Source organism: Neolamprologus brichardi, chromosome 11 (genome assembly GCF_056152115.1).
Source record: "Neolamprologus brichardi isolate AB-2024 chromosome 11, ASM5615211v1, whole genome shotgun sequence".
NCBI lineage: Eukaryota > Metazoa > Chordata > Actinopteri > Cichliformes > Cichlidae > Neolamprologus > Neolamprologus brichardi.
In genome coordinates this window covers 31,806,917-31,822,500 of record NC_142114.1, presented here as the reverse complement: position 1 = coordinate 31,822,500, position 15,584 = coordinate 31,806,917, and the positions used below count along the sequence as shown (strand labels likewise).

The window sequence follows — 15,584 nt, the reverse complement described above, 5'->3', positions numbered from 1 at the left end:
GGTACAGTCTAAATGTTTGTAATGTCTGCTTTGACAGGTCCTCAGTCTCTCATAAAGGAGGAGTTCATGCAGGAGTGTCTGCAGATCGACCTGCCCCCCCACACCGACCCCTATGGCCACCCACGGCCTGTCGGCATGTATCCCAGCATGCCTTTGTCTCCCCCAGGTCAGTGTGCTGCTCCTTGCTGTCAGCGTGCGAGACGCCGTGACGCTGTTGTAACACAGTCGTGTTTCCTGCAGGCAGCAGCTCCATGGTGCCTGCAGCTCTGACTGCCGGGGGGGTCGGCGGCGGTTTGGACGGACCCGGCCTCCTTCAGATCGCTCCGCCTCCTAACCACGGCGGGCAGGCTTCACCGCCTCACTCAAATCCACCTCACACTCCCCAGCCCCCCCATCCCCCCACCCCAGCCTCCCCACATCAGCAGAGCCCAGAGTACAGTGGCCCCCACAAACCTGGTACTGTACGCTAAGTACTATGTACTACCTGTGCTTAGTACTACGTCTGTAGTATAATGAATGTCCTGTGTGTCTCCACAGCCAACTGGGCAGGTAACAGCCCTGTCCCCTACACCTCTGCAGGACCGCAGCATAGTGGGCGGGGCAACCAGCCACATCCACCATTGCATCATCATCCTCATCATCATCAACAACACCACGCCCCCAACACTCACTTCTGTAAGACAGCATGTTAAATTTTACTGCTCTATTCAGTACCATAGTACTGCGAGTACTGCAGTATTGCTGAGTACTGGGTCTGTGTTTGTTTCTGCAGGGTCACAGCATCACAGCACTGCTCCGTATCCACAGCCAGTATCCAACCACCCAGGTACCACACCTGTCCACAAACCCCGCCCCCTGACTCTGACCTCACTTTATTAATAAAGATTCAAAACATAGTGGCCGACATCCCCAAAATACAAAATGTCCCATCTTAGTGAAGCAGGTCCAAAAAATGTTAATGTAAAAATAAAGTGCCCTGATACTCACACCTATCTGAGTTCCCTGAAACAAAGATGTCCTCACTTACAGAAGTAAAAGCTCAGGTAATAAAAGGTTGAGAAGCACTTTTGTCTCCAGTTTTTCAGGATGTTTGGGGAGCAGGTCCGCCATGTTCTGATCTGTGTCTCGATCCTCAGGTCCAGAGTTCTGGTGCTCCATCTCCTACTTTGAGCTGGACGTTCAGGTTGGTGAGATGTTTAAGGTCCAGTCCAGCTGTCCCCTGGTGACCGTGGACGGGTACGTGGATCCTTCGGGAGGAGATCGATTCTGTTTGGGACAGCTCAGCAATGTCCACCGTACGGCCGCCAGCCACCGCGCCAGGTGAGCGGTCGTTTAGTGGGTGGCACCATGAGAGTTATTGTGGTGTTAGTATTTAATGTTGCTGATGTTGTTGCCCTGCAGGCTCCACATCGGCCGGGGGGTTCAGCTGGAGTGTCGGGGGGAGGGTGACATCTGGATGCGTTGCCTTAGCGACCACTCTGTGTTTGTCCAGAGTTTCTATCTGGACCGGGAGGCGGGCAGAGCACCAGGCGATGGCGTTCATAAGATCTACCCTGGAGCATACATCAAGGTGAGTGCGTGGAGCGGTAGACGCCGCGAATGACCATCTGAGCCCAGACGGGCTCGGTTTCACTCAGGTCCATCAGATATCGTCAGAACCCCTGCGAGGGTTCCAGTAACCAATCAGATTCGGGCTACATCACTACTGTTACACGTTTACCTTTGTCCACCATTTCAGTTTTCTGGTCCGTCTGTTTTACGGTTTTCTGGACGTAAAACGGACGGACAAAGACATGTTTGGCAATCGCAGCAAGTAAAGCAGCGAGTCTATCTTCCTTTTACAGATTTGATCTTCCTGATTTGTAAAGAGATCCGAGTTTCTCTGAGAGGTTTGTTTGGGCCGTGTTTCTCGATACTTGGACAGCTTTGTTGTAACTTCTTCAGCAGCTTGTTGACAGTTTTATAGGACATAGATTTGTGCATGATTGGACATCAAAGTGTGAATTGGCTCCTGTTTCTATCAGGTGGTTTTGGCTCTGCTGGCAGTTTTGCTCTTTGTTAACCCTAGCTCATTATGGCGTGTTCAGTACGTGGCTGTTTTTGCCCACCATGTTCCCGCACATTTACACCTGGATGGATCCATCACAGAGAAGCGTGCGGTAGGTTCTTCCCCAAGGATATTTGGCATGCAGACTGTCATCGAACGACCACCTCTACCACCTGAGCTACAGCCACCCCGGTGTCTCACCGGTGTGCCTGTGTCACCCGTCTGTGTTCAGGTGTTCGACCTGCGGCAGTGTCACCGGCAGATGCAGCAGCAGGCGGCAGCGGCTCAGGCAGCTGTGGAGACTCAGGCAGCCGCGGTGGTCGGTGCAATTCCCGGTCCGAACAGTGTGGGAGGAATCGCGCCTGCTGTCAGTGAGTATCACCTGCCAGTGACAGACCGGCACAGGTGTCATTTTTACAGTTTGGTCCGGAGTGCAGACGGTAACTCTTAAATCAGGGAAAAGACCGTGTTTGTGTGCGTGTGTGTGGAGCGCCTCCTGCTGGACGGAGAGTTTTTGGCCTGAAATTTAAATTGTGAGCTGATGGGCGGGGTTAGGCTGAAGCAGGAAGTGTGTGGAAGGTGAAGCGAGGCCTTCAACGAGTTCTCTCTGATTTTAAGATCTGCAGCTCGAATGTTTCACAGGAAAAGGTCCCAATACAATCAGAGCTGAGACACAGATGTAATCTGATTACCTGATTCTCCAGCACGGAGGACCAACAATGAAACATCCATAGGAAATAAATCAATTACTCAGTAAATGGATTCATATCTGTAAGTGCAAAACGATCATTAAAACTTACATTAATTAGGAGGTAACGAAAAGACGCCTGTGGGTCAGTCAGCTGGTCACCTTACTGTGATTGTCAGGCGTCTCTCCTGGAATAAAGAAGTTCAAATCCATAAAACAGGAAAAGGAGAAATCAAAAAATAAACAGGGTGACAAAAGCGAATCGATGAATCAATAAATTATAACATGAACCAGACGCAGGGCTTAAAAGACTTACCTGCAGAGTAAATCGAGTCAGATTCGTGTTGGACATTTTGCGCCTCAGTGCGACTTTCTGCTTTTTCATGCATTTAATGTTATTTCACTTCCTTTTTATGGTGGGCGGCCTCGGCCCTCGGTGTAAGCCTCGTGGTTTTAATTTCACATGTTTTAGTTTCTGTGTCTCACCTGTGCTTCCTCCCGCAGGTGTGCGCTCAGCGGCCGGTCTGGGCGTGGACGACCTCCGCAGGCTGTGCATCGTGCGGCTGAGCTTCGTCAAAGGGTGGGGGTGTGACTACCCACGGCAGAGCATCAAGGACACCCCCTGCTGGCTGGAGGTGCACCTGCACCGAGCGCTGCAGCTGCTCGACCAGGTGCTGCACATGCTGCCGCCGCGAGAGCACGCACTCTAGGACCTCCGCGCTCTGCCCACAAACGCACCACAGCAGGGGTCGGTTCACACGGGTTTCAGACAATCAGCCAATCGCAGCGTCTTGTCTCTGCTGTCATTTAAGTTTGTTTCTGTGGAAACCAGCGTGACTCGTTAAAGGGTCAGTTCACGCGAGCTTGGTGTCTGCTCGAGCATCCACGCTGGCCTGCAGTTTATTAGTTCCGCCCCCTCAACAGGTGAACTGACCCTTTAAGCCTGATGTCAGAAATCAGCTGATTACCAAAAAAACCTCGTCATCGTCATCTTCCTCCTTCTGTCGGTTTTTAGTTCCTTTAGCTAATTGTCGACCAAAGAGCCATTCCTGTTCCTTTGATGACATCATATCCTGTTTACGTTGCGTTTCTGCTCCCTCTGACGGTCACATTATTTATTCTGTCGTCTGCTTTTTTTCTCACGTTTAACTCATTTAAAGGCTTTTATACTGAAAGAGTGCAAAGCTCTGAATCATCAGCTGTCTCTTCAAATTAAAAGTCTGGTGGATAAAGATCTTCGTCTTTGTTCGTCTTTCACTCTGCAATTCAGACACTTCAGAGGAACACTCTCCTCTCCATCCACACGCAGTGATCAGGTAGGGCGCTCCCAGGAAGTCCATCCAGTCGTCAGGACGTTTCATGACTGATCCAGGTGACTTCTGCAGTCTCAGCTGACCGGATGATTGAAGAGCTGCGCTGGAAACGATCAAACGAGGAACTTCATGCACAAGAGCTGCTCCACTTAGTGCAGCAGGGAGCTGAAACAGAAAACAGGCCACACACCCCTTCAATATACTGACGCGCACACACACAAATAATCAGATTCTTATTAGAGTTATAGAGTATTTTTAGAGTTTATGAATAAAGGCCAAGTTATGAAGACGAAACACGAGCACCACGCTTCTTCTTCTACGCCCAACATTTTTCATCAAAGCCGAGGAAATTAGGAAGCCGGTCCGTGTTGTACCTTCATGGACCTGCTGCGTAACAACCTGCACACATGTTTGGACCCACGGCTGAACTCTGAGTCAGTGCAAAGGGTGTGAGCTTTAGTGAAACGAGATTCTTTGTAATTCAGTCTGCTGTGGTTCAAATGTTCTTGATAGTGACAGAGCTCCTCTGGATCCTCTCTGCAGCAGCAGGAGGAAGAATTATATTTTCCACGGCTGCGTCTCGTTCATGTGACCTGCAGGAAGCAGCAGTAACAACGACGTGCTCAAGTATGTCACATGATCTGTCTGTAGTCCACGTTCAGAACGCTGTGGAGACATCTCAGCTCGCTCAGCAATCCAGAAACACAGTCCAGAGTGTAGCTAAACCCATTTTCAGTTACTATGTTTGATTATTTTATTTTTAAATATTTACTTTTTTAAGACCATTGTTGGTTTTAATCTAGTTTAAACCAAACCAAAGCTGGATTTAGCTAGTAGCTAGCGAGCTGATTGGAGACCAAAACAGCCAATCAGAATTTTTGCATCCAAGTCTGTGATTGGTTGGTTTTGTGGCACATTTATGACGTTGTACAGAGAGTTGAGCGTGCAGGGAGCAGAGATGTTGAGAGCAGGTCTGCAGACGTCTGCAAGCACACAGAGCAGAGATCTGAGCGAGAGCAGCTGTTACTGTGTGTTTATGGATATTAGCAAACACTGAAACACAGAGTTTCTTTGCTCAAAGTAATTTTCTCCTCAAAATGCAACTATTTACTTGCAACAATGATTTCTGTGCACTCAGAATAGAGGCACAAAAATAAGGCCATTCGAAGGAGTAGCAGGGCCACATTAAGAACCTGTTAATGATCGTTTGGACAGTAAAGTGGATTACACTTACAGTAGTCGGCTCGGCTGCTGTCCCCTCTACAAATGGCTCGAGTAGGCGAATCAGTGAAACGAGTCAATCAGCCTGTGAAACAACACCTGTCCTCTTACTGTTCCAGGCCGTCGATGACCTCACAGCTGTAAAAATCCGCTCTTCGATGATTTCCCGTCCGAGCAGCTTCTGCAGCGTCCTCACGCTGATTACCACCCTGCATCTGTGAGCTGAAGCACAAATCACGTCCTTCCTTTAACAATTGTGAGGTACGACCTCACAGTTTGTCCTGATACAACATCTGTTATCTGCACAGATCAGTGATATTTGTTTTCTTAATGTGGCCCTGATACTCAGTCATAGCCCCCCCCCCCAAATGTGCTTTCTAAAAGAAGTCCAAACTGAGTCCCTCAAAGATGCAGAGTTCCCTGAGGTTCTTTCAGACACTGCACTGACATTTTGTCTGGTTTTGAGTGTTTTAGGTGCTTGTTTTAGGACTTCAGCTCCCAGCACACCCTCGGTCCCACTCAGCCACTCTCACCCGCGTGTTCTCAGCCCATCAGGTCTCCATGCTCCTGTTTTATGCATATCTGTGTTTGCTCATGCACACCGGGTCAACACAGTGCAGTGAAGTTAACCATATTTGCATCATAATCTCATCTAAGAGCATTCAGCAGAGAGATCTGTTTTCAGAATGCTGCTCACAGTGACCTAAAACTTCAAAATTAATAGAATAGCTTCTATTGTCACTACACACATGCACAATGAGATCCAGAGCATCTGTGTTGAAGAAAACCAACCAAAATGAAAACGAAAGAACAGCAGCACACAGAGGTCGAACACTGCCCCCTGCAGGCATGCATGAGTCCCAGTCTAAATGTGACTGGAGGAGCTGAAAGAGTCCAATCTGACCAGTGCACAGGGTTGGTGGAACCAAATGGCAACAGTGCTGAAAATGCTGATGGAGAAAAAGTGTCCAACTGTTACAGAGAGTCACGCGTGAATGACCGCAGCTTGTTGGCCGCCCCTCCCTGAGCCTGGTTCTGCTGGAGGAGTCTTCCTGTTAAAAGGGAGTTTTTCCTTCCCCCTGTCACCATGTGCTTGCTCATAGGGGGTTTTCTCTGTATCATTGAAGGGTCTTTACCTTACAACATAAAGCACCTTAAGGCAACTGTTGTTCTCTGCAGACACACCTGTTACTCTGTAGACTCTCAAATTTGGACTCTTCCAAATAACTCCCACACAGGTGCTCCGAGGGTCTCTGGCTGCCTTTAGATTTGTGTCTGGAAAGACTTTGGTGGTATCTAATGTTTACCTCAACAATCAGACAGGTGGAAGGTTAAAGGTCAGGAAAATCATGGACTCTGATTATCTGATGAAAGCAAAGTCTAAACTTGAAAACGTGAAAATCTGTGTTTCCGTCACTTTGCGTCCTTACAGAAAAAATGTTCAAGTAAATTATCTGATGTATTTGTTTCATATTTTTCTACCACGTCACCTCCCATGGCTCTTAATAACAAGAAAAAGAAGAAGGAGAATAGAACCTTTAATAAATATGAAAAGATTTAGAAAATACTTTGATTAACCATGATATGGATCATGTTTATTGTTGCAATAAATACTTGAAACAACAAACAGCCTCTGTGGTCAGATCAAAGGCACAAAGCTGGATGCTATAATGTGTGTATAAGTGATTTACTGATGTAAACACTGTGGTTATTTTGCGGTAATCAATGAAAAATGATCACGGTGATCATTACAATATGGCGCCAACAAGGACAAAGAGAGGGCGCCTGTAAAGTTTAAACGTTTCATGTTCACCCTCTCATTGGTAACACTAAAGTGACGTAATTGCATTTACAGCCACTCGCAGACGAGGTCTCTGCATACTAAGATGCTAGGGCGGGGCTTAGTGAGTTGATCGTGTTTGGACCAATAGCAGGTTAAGCTTCTTAAAAGTATGGATATTCATTAGATTGGGGCGTGGTCTAACAGTGGCGGACCGGCAACAGCGAACATGGAGGTTTAGTTGTCGCCTTGTGTCCGTTGGAGAAGGAGGGTCTCACTGACGCGCATTTTATTTTCACTTTTCCTTTGTTATACTTTGTTTTTTCGCATTCTGTTCGGGCTTCGACATGGAGATGAAGAAGAGGATTAGTCTGGAGCTGAGGAACAGAAATCCAGCCGAGGCAAGTAACTACATCACTTTAATTTATTTATTTCCTGAAGAAACTGGTGAAGGATGCCGTGTGAAGCTATGACGATGCTGATAACATTCGGCGTGGGCGGCCGTCGACTTTTCCCCAACCCGCGGACTGATCTTTTGTCGGTGTTTTTGAACGAATAGACGCGACATGTTTGTGGCTCCAACATGGAGGAAACTCCGCTTGGTCCTGGAGGAATCCGCCGCGTGCAGGCTCGCTCCCTCTCCCGCGCTCACTTCTCGCGGGGCAGCCTCGCGCGAGCCTCCCACAGCTAGCACACGGGCTAACAGGCTAACCTGCCGAGTGCCCAGCCCGCATAACAGAACCGCGGCCGGGTGAGCGCGCCGAGAGCCGCCGCAGGTGCTCGGCGGTATCGAGAAAATGCAGTCGCGGACTGTGGCTGGGCTCCGCTGCATTTGTTTGAACGCCCCGGGGCGACCGCTCGGCCAGGCCGGCTCCCATTTTAACCTTCACCGTTAGAGAGTTACTGATCTGCGATGGTCGTGCTGTGATGGCGTTTGCAGCCGGACTCCATTCTCATTTCAGCGTTTAAGTGCACATAGTTCTAGGTCAAGTCATTTTTTTCTACCATAACATCATTAAAGGGTCTCCACAGTTTCTTTGTCGGCACGGGTCAGCTCAACACAGGCGCTGTCTAAAATCGATACTTTGTTCACGTTAAATTGGAGTTTTAACAGTTGTTGTTCAGTCTGCTGTTCCCGCCCTCCTCGCTGTGTTTTCAGGCGCACGAGTGCCGCGCGCTTAAATCTTACAAAAATTGCACGAGGTTCGGTGGGAGGCGGATTTAAACGACGGAGAGGGTTTTTAAAAAGTTTCTCACACGGTCGCACGCACACCACTGTTACGATCACCGGTGGGAGAGCACACCTCACCCACCGGTGATCGTAACAGTGAAGCTGAGCGCCGGTTTTCTGGTCACGTAATAACCGCTATATGGATGAGATCCAGCGGGAGAGGGGGAGTGCTGGCCCGGGCGAAGAGCTCTGACCGAAACGGAAGGAAAGTGACCCTCGTTTAGTTTTGTGAAACGTCTGAAACCCGGGTTTACTAGATGCCCCCCCCCTCCACGAATTGCTGGGCATATACAGCGTTACACCACGTGGTTATTCATGTACCTGAGAACGGCCATACCTGCTTACCCCCCCCCAGCCTGCTGGATCTGTGTCGTTGTTGTCGTTGTCATCGAAACATATAAATCATGATGACCCGCGCATGCTCAAAACCAGGGCTGGTGAAGCTTTACGTGTGTTCTTTGATATTTTTATTTCACCTTTGTACAGGTAAATCTCACTGAGATATCTATATCATGGTTAAAGCACTTCTGGATGGATGCAAACTGCATTTTGTTGCCTTGTACCTGTGACATGTGCAATGACGATAAAGTTGAATTCTATTCTATTCTACAGGGTGGGCCATTTCTATGGATACACCGTAATAACATGGGAATGGTTGGTGATGTTAAAGTCCTGTTTGTGGCACATTAGTATATGTGAGGGGGCAAACTCCTCAAGATGGGTGGTGACCATGGTGGCCATTTAGAAGTCGGCCATCTTGCATACAACTTTTGTTTTTCCAATAGGAAGAGGGTCATGTGACACATCAAACTTATTGGTAATGTCACAAGAAAAACAATGGTGTGCTTGGTTTCAATGTAACTTTATTCTTTCACGAGTTATTTACAAGTTTCTGACCAAATGTGTTCAATGTGCTGCCCATTGTGTTGGATTGTCAATGCAACCCTCTTCTCCCACTCTTCACACACTGATAGCAACACCGCAGGAGAAATGCCAGCACAGGCATCCAGTATCCGTAGTTTCAGGTGCTGCACATCTCGTATCTTCACACCATAGACAATTGCCTTCAGATGATCCCAAAAATAAAAGTCTAAGGGGGTCAGATCGGGAGACCTTGGGGGCCATTCAACTGGCCCACGATGACCAATCCACTTTCCAGGAAACTGTTGATCTAGGAATGCTCGGACCTGGCACCCATAATGTGGTGGTGCACCATCTTGCTGGAAAAACTCAGGGAACGTGCCAGCTTCAGTGCATAAAGAGGGAAACACATCATCATGTAGCAATTTCAAATATCCAGTGGCCTTGAGGTTTCCATTGATGAAGAATGGACCCACTATCGTTGTACCGATAGTGGGTCCATTAGTTGTACCGACTGATGCCACTCTCCAGTGACATGCGGCGAGTGCTATGCTGTGGGCTCTTGCTGAATGAAGCTAGGACAGCCACTGATGTTTCTTCATTAGTGACAGTTTTCTTGCGTCCACATTTTGGCAAATCCAACACTGAACCAGTTTCACGAAACTTAGCAAGCAGTTTGCTAACTGTAGCATGGGAGATGGGTGGTCTCGTAGGGTGTCTTGCATTGAAATCTGCTGCAATGACCCGGTTACTGCGTTCACCAGATATCATATTTCGATCCGCTCCTCACGTGTTAACCTCTTCGACATGTCAATGGCTGTGAACAAAGAGAAACTTGTAAATAACTCATGAAAGAATAAAGTTACGTTGAAACCAAGCACACCATTGTTTTTCTTGTGACATTACCAATAAGTTTGATGTGTCACATGACCCTCTTCCTATTGGAAAAACAAAAGTTGTATCCAAGATGGCCGACTTCTAAATGGCCACTATGGTCACCGCCCATCTTGAGGAGTTTGCCCCCTCACATATACTAATGTGCCACAAACAGGACTTTAATATCACCAACCATTCCCATGTTATTACGCTGTATCCATAGAAACGGCCCACCCTGTATTCTATATGAGGTCTCGTTTTCAAGCGAGTCCCAGAGTTACAGGTGTGTATGAAGTTACACACCTGTAACTGGGCAGGGAGATGTGTGAGTGTGTAATAGCGGCGGGCTACAGTAATTTTTAAATGCTGACGCGTCGGAAGATCGTTTATTTAACACATTATATTTTACGGTCACAGACTGCAGTCTGTTTGTACGCCACCAGGTGGCAACAGGTGAGTGTGAGGCAGGCAAGCTGAGAGTTTGAATAAACCTGTGATGTATAATGTGGTGTAAATTTTACTCTCTTTGTCATGTGATGCGGTGGCGCTCAGGTGGCCGAGCTGGTGGTGGATAACTGTCGCTCCAGCGACGGTGAGGTGGAAGGACTCACGGACGATTACACGGGGCTGGAGATCCTCAGCATGGTGAACGTCGGCCTCAGCTCGCTCGCCAAACTGCCCTCACTGCCCAAACTACGCAAGGTCAGTTCACCCGCAGGTGTGACACCTGAACACAGCGCAGTCAGGCGTGTGTGCAGTGATGAACGTCACATGTGACCTCTGATTGGATGTACCTTCTGAATGTTTCTTATGACCTTTGACCCCAGCGCTGACCCTCACACTGAGAAGATGAACGATATTCCACTTTTATACATTAGCTTGTTTCTGCCACAGGAAAGCGTATTGTGAGATACCTAATTTAGAGATATGGCGCCCACACACATCCATCTGCATCCGGATAATAAGGAAATCCACGGAGCTGGATCCTGGTTAGCAGTACTAACTTTGATTTCAACTCAGAGTTTGGAGTTATGTTTGACTTTGTTTGTTTTTCAGTGGTGGAAACAAAGTTTCATACTTTTGGAGATGAATGAAAGTATTTGAAGTACTGCTGCAGTACTTCTACTGAGTCGATAGATGAGGAAAGATCTGGCAGGAATGAGCTGAGTAGTTGTTGCTGTCTGTGTGCTGCTTCCTCCTCTCAGCGCACCTGATGATGCGTTTCCTGTGTTTCAGTTGGAGGTGAGCGATAACACCATCTCGGGGGGTCTGGACGCGCTGGCGGAGAAATGTCCCAGCCTGACTTACCTGAACCTGAGCGGGAACAAGATCAAGGATCTGAGCACCATCGAGCCTCTGGTACGTCCATTCATTAAGCTCGTTAGGCCGATCGCTAACGAAGCACCTGAACCTGTCGACCGGAGACCCTGAAACGTAGCAGCAGATTAAAGTCGGGGAGTCTGGCGTCCATGTTTTTGAGGGTTCCTCTGCTTTGTTCTTGTACTGCAGCAAAACCTGAAGAACCTGAAGAGCCTGGACCTGTACAGCTGTGAGGTCTCGGCGCTGGACGACTACAGAGAGGGCGTCTTCGAGCTGCTGCCTCAGCTCACTTACCTGGACGGGTTTGACGAGGAAGACAACGAGGTGCCCGACTCCGAGGCCGAGAACGGTGAGCCGCTAACGCGGAGTCTCTCTGACCCGACCGAGGGGCGGGGTCTGTTTGTTTTTCATGTGCACGCTTCGTTAAGCCGTAAATGTTTCCGTCCACTGAGCGCGAGCAGATCTGCTGGTCGCCTTCAGCCGACTGATTCGGATTAAGGACAGGAAGTGGTCCACGGGGAGGACGAACGTCCTGTTTCTGATGTTAGGATGTTTTGTTCCAGATGAGGATGATGAAGCCGGCCCGCCGGGAGATGACGACGATGAAGACGACGATGAGGATGAGGAAGGCTCTGAGGGAGACGAGGTCGGTCTGTCGTACCTGATGAAGGAGGGAATCCAGGTGAGAGGTCATGAGGTAAACAGAGCAGGGGAGGAGGAGCTTGCCACGGCGTGCTCACAGTTTAACGTGTTTTTAACATATTTTAAGGATGAAGAGGACGATGGAGACTACGTCGAGGAGGACGAAGAGGACGAGGAGGAAGAAGAGGATGGAGGTTTGTTGGGTTGTTGTTTTTTCACAGCCCCTGTGGCGGTCGTCACGGTGACTTCACCGTCGATGTCTGTGTTACAGTGACGATGACATCATGGCGTTTAAACTGCACGCTTAGGCCACGTTTCCCTGGTGACAGCTTTTACATGTGCGTGGTTACCCGATGATGTTGCGCTGTCATGTGATTGATGTGTTCGATGAAACCCGCTCAGTGCAGCGCCACCTAGTGGTAAAAATGCTGTGAAGGAATCGTAGTTCCTTCTGTCAGGGTTGCTTCCTCAGTGTCACCGTGTTATTGATCACTGATTACTGATTATTGATCAGGTGATTGATGGCTGCTCTGATTTCCTCAGATGAGGACGGCGCCGCTGTTCAGGGCGAGAAGAGGAAGAGAGACGCCGATGATGAAGGTGAAGATGACGACGACGAGTAGTCCAACCACCTTCGTACGCTATATCGTCTGACCCCCCCCCCGCCCCGCCCCTCCCCACCTCCCCCTGACCCTGGCAGGACGTGGTTATGGAGCTCCAGACAAACAGGAAACTGCGATTAGGCTCATCGCTGTCCTTCACCGCGGTGATGTCACTCCTCCGCCGGCCAGCTGGTCAGCAGGAAGTCGATAACAGAGCTCAGAAATGCGCCGCGTTCCCTCAGACACGCACAGATATGGGATTCAGGAAAGTCATGAAGGACAAAAACATAGGAACACCTCAGCAGCTGCTCAATCTGCTCCAGATTCCTCATCCTCATCCTCCGCCTGCTGCTCATCACACAGACAGCAGGGGGCGGCGACACGCCATTCCTCACTCCTGTGATACATTTAACAATCCCAGCAACGCCCTTCGTGATTGGTGTTTATCTCAATCATGTCTGTGAAGGTTCTCGCTCATCGTGGTCATCGTGGTCTAAGGAGCTTGGAAAGAAACGCGTCTGGACTGCAGACCTGAAGCGTCTCAGAGGTGAAACATCTTCAAGCCACTTAGTCCAGACGCTTTTCTTTGCAAGCTCTTAGACATCACGGCGCTGTCAGACTGTCTGCCTAGAGAACGCGGCGTGTTCCTGTCTCCTTTATTGATTATCGATCAGCTGGAAGGCGGAGCTCCTCCCAGTCAACCCAGTTCTCCTGAGCCTGTGACTCCACTCTACACTACCCATGATTCTCAGCAGCTGATTGCGCCAAACATGGATCCAGAGTTGCCCTCTCTCTGCTCTCTGATTGGATGACTCCAAAGCTCTTTGTAGTTGGCTCCTCCCCTAAGCTTTTTTCTTCATTCTTTTAAATTGACTGTTACTGTTTTAACCCCGCCCCCGTCACCTGTGGGTCTGCGGCCTCCCTTCCCACCCCCACGGGTCCCTGTGTAAATAGAAGTGAACTGGTCTCTGTAGGTTTGTGCTGTCGTCCGTTTGGCCTGATCTGTCGTGTTTGGAAGCGTGACGCTGGAGCGATGCTCCTCCTCCTCCGTAATTTTATTTTTTTATTCCTGTGTTCTGATCGTGTTGCTGTAACCAGAGTGTTTTTGAATAAAATGACTGAAATCTCCACGTCTTCTCCTTTCTCGTCACATCTCAATGATTCACGCCCTAAATTATGAAAACAATTTTATTTTTCACTTTAGAATAAAGAACAATCAGAAATGGAACGGCTCCTCGTGTTCTTCTTCCTGATGGTGTCGTCTCTTGGTGTAGCTACGTCTATCACTGCGGCGTGCGTGTCCACCATCACCAGTTTGTCCAGCAGGAAGTCTCGGGGTTGGCTGCTGTGGCAGCGCCCAGCTCCTGGACTGTGTTCCTGCGCCGCCACGATCCGTATCCAGTGATGATGAATCTTTTTGTGGAAATCTGCTGCAGGTTTCCAACCTGTTGGTTTCCAGCTGTAGTTGCAGCTCTTCGCCTGCAGAGGGCAGAGTTGTCCCTTTGTGAGGGTCATGATGTGTCACACCTGATGCTTAGTTAAAATAAGTTCCCTGGTGAGCCACGCCCATTTTTCAGATGTTTTATTTTGAATATTTTGCAATAAGCAGATGAATCACTTACTGATCGATGATTGGTTCTTTCTGCTGACAGCTCATCAAATGATTTCACATCATTTCAGTCACTTCCTGCTGTGAGTGCGTGTTTTGACTCGACATACTCCTGTCATGAGCACTCGGTGCTCTGAAGATTTATTTTGTCCTTATATGGATGTACAGCACAATGAGGGGCGGAGCCAAGCACACGCAGCTCTGATTTCTGTGATAAAAATGTTTTACTTCACTTTTTATAGAAACTGTTTGAAGGAGGAAATTAAACAGAGTCTGGATCAGTCTCTGTTTTTCACAGACGAGCGTTCGGGCGTCTCACAGCGTCATGGTGACGATCAGGTGGTCAGAGTTCATCGTGAGACTCATAAAGTCATAAAACTGATTTGATAAGCTTCAGGTGCCAAATCATTGACCTTGTTCCTCATCTTAAACCTGCTCTTTGATCTTTTACCATTATAATCCGTCTCAGAGGTCAAAGGTCACCGTACAGAAGCGCGGGCTCTTTCTGTGATCATGAAACTGACCTCGCAGTCCGTCGTTGGTCAGTCATGAAGCAGAAGTGGTGTTTATGATGAAACCTGCAGTCAGCTGACACTGATGAGGTAACGCACACACACACACACACCTACACGCACACACACACCTACACGCACACACACACCTACACGCACACACACACCTACACGCACACACACACGCACAGCTGCAGACGACGCCGATCCATCGATCTGATGTTCACCTCACATTTACTTACAGACTTTGTTTATGGCGCTTGGTGTTGTTCCCACAGGGAGGCGACTAACGCTGACCTGTGTGTGCCTCACCTGTGTGCTGCAGGTGTGTGTGTGTGTGTGTGTGTGCCTCACCTGTGTGCTGCAGGTGTGTGTGTGTGCCTCACCTGTGTGCTGCAGGTGTGTGTGTGTGTGTGTATGTAAATGTCTTTGATTTGTTTCGATCATCAGACTCCACCTGATAAGCAAATGATCTGCAGTTTGCATCCAGTTTGAATGAGAGCGACCTGCACGCCTGCTGATGCTGGAAAACACCTGCTTTACTCTGCAGCGGGGACGTAGGCGTGTCCACCGCAGGGCGGTGACCAGCGAGGGACTTTGAAGCTCTCAGACGTCACTGGTGAGTGGGCCTGCTCTTCCTCAGCTTTGTTCTCCTTTTCATGACTCTGGAGTTTTGACAGGCTGGTCACGACGGCTTCAGCGTCCCGCTCTCGTCCTCAGAGGTTTAGGATGATAAATGTGGTGCACGCTGTCGGCTGAATCTCACTGTAACTGAACCCCTGCAGGTATCACACCTGCGTCTCAGCTCAGCCTCTGCACACACCAGCCGGCTCCTCCGCAGGAGCAACCTTTAACCAGCAGAAGTCACGATGATGCTTCCTG

At 48.9% G+C, this 15,584-nt stretch overlaps 2 protein-coding genes across 3 annotated transcripts in view; both read left to right on the top strand.

The window, feature by feature from the left end:
• The window catches only part of LOC102789654 (SMAD family member 4-like), a 12,206-nt gene extending 8,244 nt beyond the window's left edge, over positions 1–3,962 (top strand). Inside the window, exons 4-11 of the mRNA XM_006805591.2 lie at positions 38–166; positions 241–456; positions 538–675; positions 773–826; positions 1,137–1,320; positions 1,402–1,570; positions 2,280–2,418; positions 3,240–3,962. Coding sequence (XP_006805654.2) covers positions 38–166; positions 241–456; positions 538–675; positions 773–826; positions 1,137–1,320; positions 1,402–1,570; positions 2,280–2,418; positions 3,240–3,445 — 1,235 coding nt within the window. The 3' untranslated portion in view covers positions 3,446–3,962. The remainder of the gene's footprint in view (positions 1–37; positions 167–240; positions 457–537; positions 676–772; positions 827–1,136; positions 1,321–1,401; positions 1,571–2,279; positions 2,419–3,239) is intronic.
• Positions 3,963–7,247: 3,285 nt separating this feature from the next.
• LOC102789171 (acidic leucine-rich nuclear phosphoprotein 32 family member D-like) lies at positions 7,248–13,809 on the top strand. Of its 2 annotated transcripts, none has more exons than XM_006805590.3 (7): positions 7,248–7,450; positions 10,570–10,719; positions 11,254–11,376; positions 11,527–11,686; positions 11,901–12,019; positions 12,107–12,173; positions 12,523–13,809. In XM_006805590.3, exons 1-7 carry the CDS (start codon positions 7,397–7,399, stop codon positions 12,600–12,602), a joined length of 753 nt encoding a protein of 250 aa, XP_006805653.1. In that variant the 5' UTR covers positions 7,248–7,396; the 3' UTR covers positions 12,603–13,809. The 2 variants fall into 2 exon arrangements, with proteins under 2 accessions (XP_006805653.1, XP_006805652.2); XM_006805589.3 differs by lacking the exon at positions 7,248–7,450 and adding an exon at positions 10,247–10,470.
• Positions 13,810–15,584: the final 1,775 nt, after the last annotated feature.